The 15,396-nt window shown below is 39.5% G+C and overlaps 1 protein-coding gene across 5 annotated transcripts in view; it reads right to left on the bottom strand.

Annotated features, from left to right (window-relative positions):
* The window catches only part of RPS6KC1 (ribosomal protein S6 kinase C1), an 88,655-nt gene that overhangs the window by 22,502 nt on the left and 50,757 nt on the right, over positions 1-15,396 (bottom strand). For all 5 annotated transcript variants that reach the window (XM_066993647.1, XM_048057613.2, XM_048057614.2 and 2 more), the window contains 2 exons: positions 5,599-5,646; positions 3,876-4,008 (listed from right to left, as the gene is read on the bottom strand). In XM_066993647.1, coding sequence (XP_066849748.1) covers positions 3,876-4,008; positions 5,599-5,646 — 181 coding nt within the window. The remainder of the gene's footprint in view (positions 1-3,875; positions 4,009-5,598; positions 5,647-15,396) is intronic.

Genomic DNA, 15,396 nt, shown 5'->3' with positions numbered 1-15,396 from the left:
AATATTCTTTCAAACACCTCTACGTTTTTGTTGCTAATAATAGGACTTAGAAGGAGGCACATCAAAGAGAAGGAGATACAGAGACTATACTGTACACATCATAAGATAAAAGGAAACCTAACAGATCAGCAAATTCAGTCTCCTAACCATGCTTTTGTTCTAGCTCACATGAAAAAAAAGTCATAACCTGTTGGATGTTTTCTCGCTCAGTACTCAGTCACTTACCATTTCAGCTCCACATCCTAAAGACTGGCTAAATGGCCATATTCCAAAACAAATCATTGGCTTTTGCTAGCTTGGCCCATGAGGTTGCTCTGAAGGACTATATATTCCAATTCCCGCAGAAGTGGAATGCATCTAAAAATGTGGTAATCACTGTATTAAGGAAAGTCCAAACTAAGTCAAAGTGAACAACCTGGGATTCCAGATCATTGTGATAGGATAAAGAAGGAAAAACACATTACCAAAAGACATCTGCTTGAATTATTCTCCAAAACCTGGCCAAACTCTCTACATCACTGCATAAAAATTTGTTTATGGCCAGGAGTACCAATCATAAGTTATGCGCTTCATGTGAATTAATATTCCTGCAGGAAAAAGAACAGCCTTATGGTTTTCTTAGAATCACTGTCCTTCTTTTCAATAAAGACAGCTACTGCTAAACTTCATCATATTAATATACAATGACAACATATAATTATGTTTGCACAGTTTCTAGGCCAAAAGGGAACCAGACATGCAGGAATTATCATGATACAATAATAATATTTCACAGCATCCCAATGGCAGCCACAGAGGGGTTGCAGCATATATAGGAACTGGAAGCTCACCTCAATCTAATCTCTAACATGACAATAGCTACAAACACCAGTTTTATCTATAGGGCTGCTTCCACTGCTGCTGGTGAATCTCTGCTATGAAGTTTGATAGTTTAGGCAAAGCTCCCACTTCACAACGTACTTCAAGCAAAAGCTTTTATTTCAAAGCAGCCTCCTGAAAAAGCCCCTTGCCAAGGACCAGATCACCTTTCCTACCTTTTCTGATCTCCCTCTCTCTTGTCTTTATAGCGAGTACTACCTTCTTTCCTAACAACAAATCTGCAGCTTTGCAAGCCAGAACACTACCACGTTGTTTTCTTTCAATTCCTGCGTGCTGCAAGCCTCTTCAGCATGAAGTTTCTTGAGTGCTCTCCAGATTGATAGGAACTTCAGCTTATTTATGCTTAAAGAGATTTGACAGCTTCTAACAGCCACTTAAACTTTGATGTCCCATGGAAGCCCCCCAGCCTATTTTTGAAGCATCTGTTTCTAAAATTTCTGGAGTTGTTAGTGCCAAGAAGAAGCGAGGCCTTATTAACATCAGATTGGCTCTCTACCACACTAGAATTTGGCAAGTGCTTTGCAACAAAGCTACAAGATAACTTTATGGACTTTCATGCTTCTAAGACACCCTCAAAGCCTCCAACTGCAGCCAGGACAGAAGCCTGTTAGAGGACCCAAGACCTCGCTCACCAATCTGAGCATGTAACTGCAATATGACTTACTGGAAAAAAAAAAGTTTTCATTTTGAGCAAAAGTTTGGAGTCAAACTTTCAGAATTCCACGCAAAACCCAATGGTTTAGGCTAAAATTAATAATGCGGTTAAGATTTACTATAAACAGGAAATAGGCTCCTTAGTAAATACATAGTATCTGTAACAAAACATTAAAAGACCCTCTGAAAACGAGGGGAAACTCTTTGCAGTTTATAACTTACACCCATAAGTGTCCAAGTCAAGAGAACCCATGCATCACGTACCATCAGCAACAGCCCTCACACACATCGAAATCCCTTCTGGTCCCTACAGCTCCTCCCCAGCATCCTCCCTGTTTCTTCCCACATTCGCTACCCTCAGCTCCCCTTTCAGCAAGTACTCATTTCCCATACGTGCTCCCTCCCCCAGCTCCACCTCAAAATAACCCACCTCCCTCCCACATCTCCTGCTTGCATGCGTTTGCCCCACAGCTGGGAGAAATGCAACACGAGCTGTGGCTGCCTCCAAGGGTGTGTTTGCTGACTGGCCAGCCAACATGAGAATGCTTCACAGACACCACCTCTGCTGCTGGCAGATCAAACAAACGTCACTGGGTTTTGCACAAGGCTCTAAGTTACACAAACCTGATTTACCAGGCTCTTGGTAAATTTAAGATCCTTCTCGACAGAACTCAAAACGTCTGTTACAGCCAGGGTTGGTAGGAGCAGGAGATTTAAGCCAAGCACTTCTCACTGGATTTGTGACTATGTCAAAGATGACTAGAAGAGAGTCATTCCTTCTTAAAGAAAACACCCCATCCATGCCAAATGTTAAGCTGAGGTTTCTGTTCTTAAATGGAAGGGCTCTGACCAGGCAATGTCTCCATTTTTATCACTGTCGTCACAATAAAACTATCACTTTCAGGAGACTACCTTTGTTAACCAGTCAAATTAAATTAAGCCTTTCTTAAAATTTCTGTTCTCTCCATCTGACCACTAAATCACCACATTTCACTACTACTATACCCAGTTTTCCATCTGTCTTGAGAAGGGACATTCTTCCCAAAGAGAAGAGGAAAACTCCAGGTCTTCAGACATTGCAGAAACATCAGGAACAGTATTTTCTAATTTTTATTGTATCTGGTCTCCAATTCTTTGATTATGCTAGCCTGATTATAGCTGATCTGTTGGTATCAGACATGGGTCTGTTTTTTGTTTAACTATTACTTCTCAAAACAAACCATACCAGTTTAAGTGGAGATTGCATTTCAGGTGATAGCTTCTAAATTTTTTGCCTGAATTATACACACCTCAAGAAAAGTAGCATTGTACGGAGCTGCACCGTAACCCTTCGAGATCACCATCAGACAGTACTGTAATGTGAGGCCTTTCTTCATGCCTCACTGCCCATGGCAAAACCATGTCACACATAGCAGAAAAAAATCATTCGTGTTGTATAGGTAAAGTTAACTGGCCTCATGTGACATAAATTGTTCATGAAAAAGGCAAAATCTAAGTTATTAGGAATAAAAGAAATAATATTCAATGTAATAAAATTATCTTCTCTATCAGTTAGCTTAGTTCCTTCCAATAATCCATTCCGACTGAATTATTAACATTTCCTAAAAAGAGAACTATTAGCAAACCCCAAATTTATATTCTGCACTCACTCTAAATAAATATGGGTAATTACATTTGGGGAATATTTAAATCCAGGTGTTAGAGGAAAAAATCAAGACATAATTATTTTTTGCCACCTGTTCCCTGTTTTTAACATTTAACAGGAATTTCATAAATAGTTTGAAGGCACAACTCTGTGGTTCTGCTTTGAACTCCTACGTGATGCCACTAGCTATTTTCTTAAAAACCCAGATCAGAATAACTACGTGATATTAACCAATAGGCAAACGCTCCTTTTTTTTTTTTTTTAAGCAGAGCTATTAAACTCTTGTGGGAATACTTGTCATTTTAACTATAAGATACTAAACGCTTTACTAGCCAAAGTTCACAAAAGACTTAGCCAAAGACTTTGTTTCTCAGAGATGACTGTAAACACTACAGATATTTGTTGCAGTCAAAGCACTCACTCTCCTGTAGAAAATAAACAGTTGGAAGCTTTCATTATCACTACAATTTAAGTAACCCATCAAGATTTGAGGCTATTTGAAACAGGAATCAAATCCACCACAAAATGAGGGGAAAAAGGAGGAGGGAGGGTGTGGGGTGTCTTACATGACATCTCTTAGGCATAGTAAAAATATTTTAATTAGAGATATAAAAGATTAATTTGACACTGAAATGTACCATTGATTAAAAGCCTAAACCTTTGACTCTTCAGCAATATACTTAAACAAGAGACAAACCTTCTGCATGCTGTAACACGAGAAAGACAGACTCCTCGGAGATGATGTACTTGTGCAGACACACCATGTTGGGCACACAGCGGGGGATGATGGTCGTTCTGCTCCTGCTGTACTCACTACTTTTCCTTAGACCCTGACAGAGAACAAAAAGGTCAGTTGTACCCTCAGTTGCCTTTGGAGCCTGCTGTGCTCTGTGTTTATCAACCAAACTAATCTATCCGAGTTACTCTGGGCTTCAGAGAAACCACTCATCTGCTGCTCTATGCCCCTCGGTCCCCCGAGGCTGTGCTGATGGCATCTGGCGCATTTCCAGAGAACAGAAGATGGCACAAAGCTGCCATTAAAATCAATTACATGGGTCAATGTTTTTATTAGAATCTCTCTCAAACTAAGTCATCAGGATGACACTCAGTTATTTCCCTGTGACCTTTTTTAAAAAATTTATTTTTGTGTGTGACCAAAAGACACTATTAAAAAATTCAATTCAAGTTCTAAAGACAAAAGAATGCCCTAGACTTACAGGTAATCCTCACATTTCCATTGTACTTTAGTAAAGACAGCAACAACAACCACAACAAAAAGGAAAGGAAGGGATTAGTCTCCTTGAGAGGTAATGATTTTTGGGAGGTAGCACAGAGATGAAGTTGCCAGAAGTGAAAAAATTGATGTGGGAGGGAGAAAGGGAGGCGAGAAAGAAAGGAAAAAAAAATTATGTCAATAGTGTGACCTATTACAATATTGATAAACATAAGCAGTTAAATGGGAAATTCAATGTTACCCTATCTGCCAGCAGATAAAGTGAGGTTCCAAGATACAATATTCACAAATAATCCTCTCTGAGGAACAAACAGGTTTTCTGTACCCTACATATACTTAAGACAAATCATTTCAGAGGCCAAATGCACAAAGTTAAGGCAGGGTTGTAAGCCAGACCTGAAGCAAAGTTACAAAATATTAACAAATAATTATAGCTCTGTGTCTGGGACATCGTTTTCTTAGCCCTTCCTCCTATCAGCAGAGTCATTCATTTCAATAGCCCCAATAACAAGACTCAGACTAAACTAATTCTCAGCATCACAGATGCTCCAAGCATGTTGGGATCTTGATCTGAGCATTTTCTGAAACAAGAAAGAGTAATGTGAAAAAAATTATTACAAACAATTAACGATTCATTAGTTTAATAGTTTAGTAGCATTACAGTCATTTTTCAGAGCCTATTGATGTAAACCATAGAAAAGCAATTTTGGATAAGAACAGTCATCCATTTCATCTGGAATCTCCTTTGGTCGATGTCATATTCTTCAACTAAGGGAAGCCCAGACATGATGAAGATGTGGATGTACTGGGCCTAAGAAGAATTTTTATTTTAACTTCCTTAATCAGCGGCATGTATATGCTCTGAGTCGGCAGGGTTTTAGAGATCTTTTAAGGACCACATTGAAACTGTGATTCTTCAAAGCCTGCTGAGGTATTACCCTCAATTACCAGCAGCAACTCAAGTGAGTAAACCAGCACATATGAGCACTAGAGAAGTTACACAAAGAACGGAATGGAAAGCAACTGAATACTGAGAAAAAGAATTCCAGTGCCCTTAAGAGGGATCTATGTATTAACATAGTAATATACTACAGAGATAACTCCGCACATCAGATGCGGTGATCTTTGTGTGGTGGTATAAATTAGGAGGCCAGACTGTTAAGAGAAGTAATAAGACTTTACTCACCTTCAGTATAAAAGTCTCCTGTGTTCTCGTGTCCATTACAAGCAAAACCTAAGGAAAAAGCATTCAGAGAAATATTTAAGATTCATGAGTAAGATAACAATATGAGATTCTTAAACTTAATGTTGAATAGTCTTGCAAAGGATGTGATGTAAGTTGTGATTTAAAAAAAAGTTAAAGCCCTGCAGCATACATTTGTTAACCAGTCTTTTTCTTTTAAAGGAAAATTGAGGATATAGATCTCTAGAGAACTACCAGATTGTCACCTGATTCCCAATCAGCTAACTTAAAGAATGAATCCTAAACTGATAAAAGTACTTTATAACCAGAATCCGAATTACAGAAATGCAACAGCAGCAACAAAATAAAACACAAAAAGTAACCTTCACATAGCATTAGTTTCCTATGTTCCTTCATTTAAATCCCAATTTATTTACTTTTTTTCCAACTCACTGTACCTACCTTCCATATTTTTCCCCCATTAGGCTTTCTATCCACCAAAGGTTTTTCTTTCTACCAGGTTACCAAATGGTTTTTGGTTTTCTTTGCCTTTTTTAATTTTTTATTTTTTTTGTGAGAGAGGGAGGAGCTACATACCTTCTTTCCAGGAAGCTAACCTAAAAGCTGGCCAGGCACACACCCAAGCCACAAGAAAATGTTTTACCAACTATATACAGCCACTGCTGTCTCATTCCTCAACTGCCCTTTTTGTTTTGCAACATTCATAAGCCACAACAGAAACAGTTGCAAAGAAGTTCCTTTCCTGTCTGTAAACCAGTATTAAGGTAACAGCAAAAACAAGTCTTCATTTAGGGAGAAAAGAGTGGACAGGTTCGCTGCAGAAAGGAAAACACCTACAGCTGCACAGAACATCTCTTCCAAGAGCGTATTACCTCTGCTGAAAGCACTTTAAGCACAGCACAGTGACGACAGGAGCACTAAGCTATGTCTTGCCTCTTAGCAAGCTCTGTTTGTTTATGTGCTGAAAACAAAACAAACAAAAATTATATAAGTATATATATTTGGGAAACTACATCTTCAGGGAGCTGGAACTCTCTGCATCTCTGTTTTCAAATGACTGTGCTTAGGATTGTTTGTAAACTCCAAGAACACAGATGTACTTGAAAAGCACCAGCTGCAAGCCAGCCACAAAAACAAGCTCAAGCACAAGACCAATCCTCCTCGAGGAACAAGAACAAGATAGGCACCCACTGTTTATTTACAATAGACATCGTAAGCTCTGAGTACAAATAGTCAGATTCAGTTATAACAAAATATTTAGGCTGCAAAATTAAACACCTAAAGGATTGAAAATGCAGCACTGGGGTTACTACACTTGGAGGTCCATAGACAAGACGCAGCAACTCCGCTGAAGAGGTACAAGTCGGCTCACAGCCAAAAAGACATCTTGCAGGGGAGTGATGCGTCAGGGCAACACGGTGCTGGGTTCGTCAGCTGCAGGACAGCACAGCACTCACTCTCCCTGATCTCCACTACGTGGGGCAATGAGGGAGCTGTGCCCACTGTCTCTTGAAGGCTGATGCCTACCAAGTTCACCTGCTGACCTTCTCTACACCAAGGGGAACCACCAGAAGAGCTGGCACACGCCGTGCCCACGGCAAGGTGAGGTAAAGATGTGCATAAGCCAAGGAGGGGAGGTTGCGGGCAGCACCGTGCAGGCTTTCCCAAAGCAGTGGCTGCAGCAGGGCAAGCGCCGCTCTTTGGGATGGCCACATTCAAAATGCTGTCCTTGTTCTCTCCCCATTGGACTCCTGAGCACCTCAAGCAAGAGGAAGCGAGTTGGAGTTTTTTCTCATCGTTGCTTTTGCCAGGTTTCACCAAAAGAAATAAAGCAAGAGCTATTTCTCCATCTTAAAGACTTCCTCTTCTACTAGGGTTGCACCCAGTATTAAAAGCCATCCTCTACCTTCTAGTGAAAAAATATCATCAGAAGTTGCAATTGCTGACAGTTTTTGAGAAAGGAATGACAAGAAGTTTCCATGTCAATGGCGTAAGCCCCTAGGCCACTGAGTTTCTCCAAACAATTCTTCAGGTCTCTTACTTGGGTCTTCCAGAAACAGTAGAAACCAGCTGAATAAACGATAACCACAAAACTGTTTTTTGTTATCCTTGCTTAACCAAAAAGGCAAGACAATAAAAAGATATACAAACAATAAAGAAAACCAGAAGAGAAAAATAAAAGCCACTTTGCAAGAGGTGCCAAAAGACAGATAAAAACGGTTCAAAACAACTACGTGTTTACAGTCACTTTCTTCTTATCCCAAGTTTGTTTGTAACTAGACACTGTTCACATTGAGGCAATAAATACAAGAACATATGTGATATTTTTTTAAATGTGCCCTTTGACTGTCAATATCTCCCAAACAGGTGTTGGCTAAATGATTATAAATTGGCCTCTGGATACACCTCTTCAACTGAGCCGTACCAGGACTGGCGATAATATAATTAGACCTAAAAACATCAGGCTGGTGAATGCTTTCCATCTGTTTGGCAATAATGTTTAGTTAACAATAGTCTTTAAAAGAAGCACCTTCAACTTCAGTTCTTAAAGTTATTTATAGGGCCATTCTTAACACACCAGCACTCTTGCTAACAAGAACTTTAGCCACTTGGAAATTATTAGCCATACGGCTCTATAGAAAAAGGAATGACAGCATTTAACATCTGTATCTCTCCAGATTTACAAGCATCAACCTCGTTTAAAGTCATTTCTTAATGAACAGTTCTGTGGTCTGTATTAATATTATAGTTGCATGCACAAAGATCATAAGGAGCCAAACATTTTTTTAATACCAACAGTAGGCCAATCAGTAATGAAGCTGTCAGCATAAAGGACAGAATAATAGCTTCTTTAACCCTCAAACAGGATTTGTTCATTTGTAGAGTAGAAGACACCAATTTAAAAACTGCTCATGGGTTTGCTCACCTTTATAAAGACAAAAATCTAATTTGGTACTAATTTGATACAATTGTCTTTCCAATAAAAGGCTCCTAAAGCCATCTTTTATTTCATGATAAAACAACTGCTATAACTAAAACTGTCATGCAATAATTACCTTTGATAGCATACCTTATTGCACAAATACAATTAATGTATTCCTCCCTTTCATTTTTCACACTTGCTTATCAGCACTGTATTAGCATATGGTGTAACAGAACAGATTACCGAGCCCAAGCCCTATACGATGACATATAGAACGACTACCACTAACGGGAATAAAGCAGATAACGGGTCCCTTTAGGGCTGCCTTCATCTGTTGTTGCATTACTGCATCAAAATGAAAGTAGCAGCTACCGTTTTATAACAGCTGTAATAACAAATAATATTTGGGTGCCTTTGAGGTTAACTACCTAGGTGGACTAACCAGTCCTACCAACCAGCTTCCCCATCGAGCATCTTAACTTTCCCCCAGTGATGAAAAGCCACAGCTCCAGTTCATTCAATGGAAAATTATTTCTTTGCTGATTCAATACCTACTTTTCCACGAGACTGTTTCCTTCACAGGGGATTTCAAGCAGGCCAGGAAGAACCACAAAAGGAACTTTTCGCTGCTATTTGACCCTGGCAGACTGTGGACTTTGCAAGGGCCCACTAAAACCAAAATCTATTTGTCGGAGAGGCAGCCAGCATGCACATTACAAAAAGGTGGTCTAACAAGACTCACGCATATAATTAAAGGAATACACAACTGAATAAATCCCTGATCAGAACACTGACATTTCAGGAAGGGGTAAGACCAGGAAAGAAACTAAGAGACTTTCACAAATATATTTGCTTGACTTTTTGTCACACAAACAGAGCAAAGAAAGGTGAGCAGCTCTTGGACACGTTACCCAGGTTGTGCAGAAGTGCACAACAGTAACTCTGCTAGTGACCCAAATGCCAATTCATTCTCCTCACCTCATATTTTCCAGCCAGGTTCTGAACAGCCAGGCTACCCGAACAAGTCATTTCTGTCTATGCACCTTCACACCTCTCTCTCACTGCAAAAGGGAGTACTTGCAAGTTTTTCAATTCTTTTCCTAAGGTTCCTTTTTAAAATGCAAAGTGACAAACCTCTACCAGAACGACACACCGGGACAAAACAGAATGCCACATAACGTTCCCCGCTGCATAAGTCTATCCCTCCCCAGAGCAAATCAGACAGAGATGCTTGTATTAGAGCGGGCTGCTCCTGGCTTGCAATAAGCTGACGGAGGCTGTTTTGCTGGTGACAACTACTGTGTAACTTGTAATATTTAACACCTCAAAACAATAAGCTGTCAACTGCAACATTCAGCATCCTCTCTCAGAGGGGAGGTAGAAAAATGCACAGCAGGGCATTCCTGGGCACTGAGCAACTAGGCAGTGACACAAAAGGAGACGAAACAAAATCCTATTTGTAGTACTAATGTACAAACACGGTAACGGTCTACGTATCACACTGGCTTTTGCAGCACCACTGTTGCTTATTCATTTTTCCCTATTGTTGTGTGTTGATGACAAGATCAAAGTCACCAAAAATGCTGACAGGCAGTTAACGCTTGTCACAAATATATAGTGCAAATAAGTGTCTTCACCACTTATCCCTATTTCATACAAGCAGTCAAGCTCTCAGGCACAACCTAAAATACAGGTGAACACAACAATGTTGCATGGCAGCATCTCAGTCAACTGGCAGATAGCAACATCCCTATGTGATGCCAAATGCAATTTTCTACTTGGGGTTTGGGGTTTTTTGTTTTTTGTTTGTTTGCTTGTTTTGTTTTTGTTTTTGTTTTTATTTGGGGGGGTGTTTTTTAAAGTCAAGGGTTAATTCTGATGCTGACAGCAGCTACTTAAAAAAATTAGCTTCTTAGATTTGATTTACAGTGTATCCAACAGCTTAGTGGAAAATAAATTAAATTCAATTCAATACAGTAGGTACAATTAATTGGAGAAAAATAAAATAAAACCTGCCTGGTAAATAATGACAGACTAGCTTTAAGAAAACAGTTCATTTTAGGATCCTTTAAATGCACAGAAATTAGCAAATGTTTCAGTATGCTAATTTTTTTTAATTAAAAGATATTTCTGCAGTAAAAGCTCTTTCATATGCACTACTGATTCTTCATCAAACGTTAAGTTTCCAACTTAACACCAGTATAGCCGGTGGCAGCCTGAAGGTTTACCATCTGCTGCCACCCAAAGTCACGGTGGCCACCTTCAGAACATATGCATCAAAGCCCTGAGATAAGAGACTGAAGGAATACTGCAGAAGTCAGCATAAGGGGAATCACAAACCCAGAGGCAGGCAACAGGCAAGTCACCACGAAAAAAGAGCGTGGTGAACCATCAGTCACCCTACCGAGCACCCAACCAAGGTCGCAGGGGACACTACCACAAGAACTAAGGACGGCTCTAAATGTGCCGCTCTCCTGCAGGTGGCTTTCATATAAATGCAGTGCTCTAACACACCGCAGTCATTTGCTTTCCCAGTCCCCCTTTCTTTTCTGTTTTTTCCCCTTCTGCCCCAGCCAGTATCTAATATTGATGTTTTTACAGGCTCCACACTTCCAGGACACGGCACAGAACATGGCTGTGCTGCTCTATTTATTTGAGCAACATTTAACACTGATCAAAATAAACACCTCAAAACATAATCGCTTACAATAATGTGGCTTTAGGTTCACTAACAGGTTGAAAAATAGCTCATGCCTGATCAAATAAAATAGAACTTATTGCAGTAAGTTACTATCCCTTACTACAGTACCAGATACCTGAAGGGTTTGAAGATACACCACAGCTGAGAAATTATTTTGAAAGAATAGCTCTATTTTGTTATTGAATTGCTATTCTCTGCTGAAGACTCATCATGTAATGTCAGTGGGTCATCTATTGATTCTGGTCCTTACTTCTTAAACAAATTCAATCTCATCATAGGGTAGATTCTCTAGCAAAAGTCCTAAAACTCAAAGAGGGATCAGATGACCACCCACCATATTGTCCTTGCACCAGTTGGAAGGAAAATCCCTATTGCAGGTAATGATAGGCAACCAGGAATGAGACAAGTCGGTGACCTGATCCTAGAACAAGTACTTAGGACTTCACAAAAACCTTTGCTGGGGCAGGCATACAGCTGACTGCCATGCTCAGGGTGCAGTTGTGGTGATGAGACAGAAGCAGGCGTGCAATTCCCCCTGCTCTCTTCAGCTGAGTCGCTGGCTGTCAAGGTTACCAGGATTAAAAGATCTACTTAACACAGATTTATTCTCGTCAGTTTTCAGATTACACCACTCGCACTCTAGCTCGTCTCCCTCTGTCGTTATAAAAAGAGATTACATTTGGCTAATATGTATGAAAAATGTGATTATTGCTTATCCTTGTACCTGTGCAATATGAATTATCTTCAGTTTGCAATTATTCCTCCTTTCAAACCATTATTCTAAGTAACTTACGGTTTGTATATTCTACGACTTGCAACAATAGTGTACTTAAAAGACAAATGGTGCAGCTTTAAATAATGCAAATACTCTGGAAGCAGCATACATTCAAATTCAAGTTTTTAAATACTTTCAGTTGGTTGTAACCGAAAGGAAAGCTCACTATCTTATGGCAAACTAAAACCTGGTCAAGAAATGACAAACAGTGAAATATTAAGCTAGAGAACATATCTGGCACATTACAGCAGAGAATACAGTTTACAATATGAAATGCCCCTCAGCATCAGAGTAATGCCTGGCACCTATTATGAACCAAGCAAACTTGGTAATATTTAGGAAGACAAAGTTATTTAATTTTAGAAGAAAATATCTCTATAAATGATTTGTTTCTGGAAACAAAACAGAAGATACATATAGTTCAGACTGCAATTATTTATTTATTTGTTCATTCATTCAGTTTTAGAGTTGAGCGAGCCTGTTTACTTGGGGTTTGAGCCTTGCTGTAGCTTAGGAGTAATCCTCCAGCAATAGGAAAAGGGCGGTGAGAAATCAAGAAATCATTTTTGATGACAATTCTGTAGTTGATTTGGTTTTGTAGGATTTAGCAAATTACTTAGGAAATTAAAGGGTTAACACAACCTAAAACAAGCCCCTGAAAATGTCTTTATTTGTATTAATAGTTACTATTATTACTAGTTTCAAATTTTTAACCATTTTTGCCACTGCTATTTTCCATTATGTGGTGTTTGGATGAAGAAAACTTGTTAGTCAGTTGAATTCATTATAACGTTTTTCAGCCAGTTTCTCTTTTTCTAAGCATAATAATGAAACAAGAATGAATATCTGTACTTGATTGTGCTGTTTATTACAGCTCCTTCCCCCCCCCACCTCTTATGTACGCACAGCCTCTCATTCAAATCCCTAAGACGATCTAAAGAAGCTTGGCAATGTGCACTTGAGAGCCAGGTGAGAGAAACCATCTGCTATGGTCAACTCCATTTCACAACTGCAACATTCTTTAAACTCACCACAAAATAAAATGCTGAATATTTATGTTTTTAAACACTAAAAGGACACAGCTACCGCAATCTAAAATATTAATGCACAGCACACACTGCCATAAAAAGAGTCCATTTCTCCTACTCTCTGATTAAACTCTATTACAACTAACCATAAACTGTTTGATTCAACCATGGGTCTGCAGATCATGCATGTGAACTCCACAGATTTTTTTATACTTTTGTTTTTCGCATGTTCACTGGTCAAGTAGACACGCAGTAACCACACTTTCTAAATCATTAATAACACTGATTTGGTTGTTCTGCATATTTCTAAGGTCAGTTCATCTTAGTGTATTAACATCAGTTATGACTTCTCAGGATAGCATGACAGCCACAAGAAAAAAGAAAAAAAAAAAACTATACTGAAGACTACCAGAAATGCTTCCAGTTCTTCAGAAAAAAAAAAAGTTATTTACTTATAGAATCCCCCTCAGAAACTCCCAAAATAATGTCAGCCAAGGCCCCGATGAGAGTATTTTATCTTTACCAGGTTTCGGCTTGTATAATGAAGCTTAACAAACAGTGTATTGAACAACAAGCTCAAATGTGCAGACATCTGTGGAAGACTGATCACAGCCACATCGGTGCCAATACAGACAATGTGGCTTGATGGGGGTCCAGGGGAGGAGACAGAAAAGACATAAAAGACAGTCATTGGTTACAGAGGCATAGTTATTACTTAATGTACTCAGCTTTCAAGATGAATCTTTAAATTGAATGAATCTAAATAACAGAAGGTTCTAAAGAATAAGAAATTGGGCTTGAAACAGCATTGTTAAGGTATCCAGCAGCACCATAACAAAGTAGTTTCTTCAGGGGCCAGTTGTAGCTTCAAAGGAAAGATTTGCCTAGGGCAGAAACTCAGCACAGAATCTGCAACCTGGCTTTTTAATTAGACAAACTTTGAAAGCAAAAATCTTTGGTATTCCAAAAAAAGGAAGCTTTCTACTTTAAGGCACATGAACTGATAAAATAATTGATCATTCTTGGTTGCTGGTAACAATAGCTAAAATATTTAGATATCAGCCTGTTTTCAGCGTGATACCTCTGCTAATATTAAAACAGCTATGCTTGCCAATCAGCAACGGAGCTTAAAGCCCACAACTTTGCAGGACAAAAGCCACATTCGGAACTAATTAAGCCTCTAACTTTAAGAAACCTATCCACAGGTAGACCCTTCCCACAATAAACACATAAAATACCTGCAAACACCATCTAGTTAACCGTTGACACCATGAAGTGAGCAAACACAGCAGCATTTAAGAAACCTGGTTTCCTCAAGCACCGGTGTACGGCCTCTTGGTTCTATTAAAGCAGTCGAATTTGTACCACAGCCTTTGTACAAGAGCAGAAGCAAAGGGTGAGAGGCAAAGCACTGATATGGAAGCTCTACTATGAATTTTCACAACACTTTTCAGAGTTTAATAATGCTAAGATCTCTAATCCTCTCAGCTTCAGCAGGAAAAGGGTCAACCCAGGAAAAAAAATATTCAGGTGACAAGGAAGGTAGAAAGACAGATTGAGAGATAAAGATGGTCCATCAGCAATAAACCAGACTAAAATTAAATGTCTAATAATTTTGCCTAGTCTAAAAGAATTTGGAAAATCCAACCTTTCAGGTAGCAACAAGCATTTTATCTGTGAACAGGAAGCCAATTCAAAATACTTCAAGTGGCTTCAAAAGAAGAACAAAGACTGACATTACTCTGAGGCAAGGCACTGAACCTTTCAGCATTTGATGGAGTGAAGGTTAACAGCTGGTTTTCTCGAGTCAGCACTGCCACAGGCAGACACCAGCCTGGGCCTCAAGCGGCAGTGAGAGAACAACTGCGAACCAGCCGCCACCACTCACAATTCCCTGTGTTTAGGCCAGTCTTGCACAGGACTAGGCAAGACAGCAGTAAAATGTTAGTGGCTCCTTACTACCCACACACTCACTTTCTGCTGAAACCAACAAAGACGCCTCAGGGTTAGGACAGGAGAAGACTATTTTCAAGCAAAACTCTGCTTGATGCTGAGTCAGTTATGCTCTTGGGCCGAAAAGCAGGAAGCGTGGCATCTTCAACTCTGGCTCTGAAAATCAGAATCCATTTTCAAGAATAAACACTCTAGGCCACACACTTGGGCCCAGCAGGGATACCTGCATCAGAAACTTACCCACCAGTTCAGATTTCTCCACGACGTGAGCTTTACAGAGTATATACAAGCAGAGATGGAGGCAAAAAAAAGCAACGGTGAGGAATAAAGCAAGATGGTGTTCTAAACCAAAGGAAGGGACATCGTCTCTGTCACATGGATACGTGTGCACCTGTGCTTC

The sequence above is a fragment of the Anser cygnoides genome, chromosome 3, assembly GCF_040182565.1.
Source record: "Anser cygnoides isolate HZ-2024a breed goose chromosome 3, Taihu_goose_T2T_genome, whole genome shotgun sequence".
Taxonomy (NCBI): Eukaryota; Metazoa; Chordata; class Aves; order Anseriformes; family Anatidae; genus Anser; species Anser cygnoides.
This window is presented reverse-complemented; position numbering and strand designations above follow the sequence as displayed.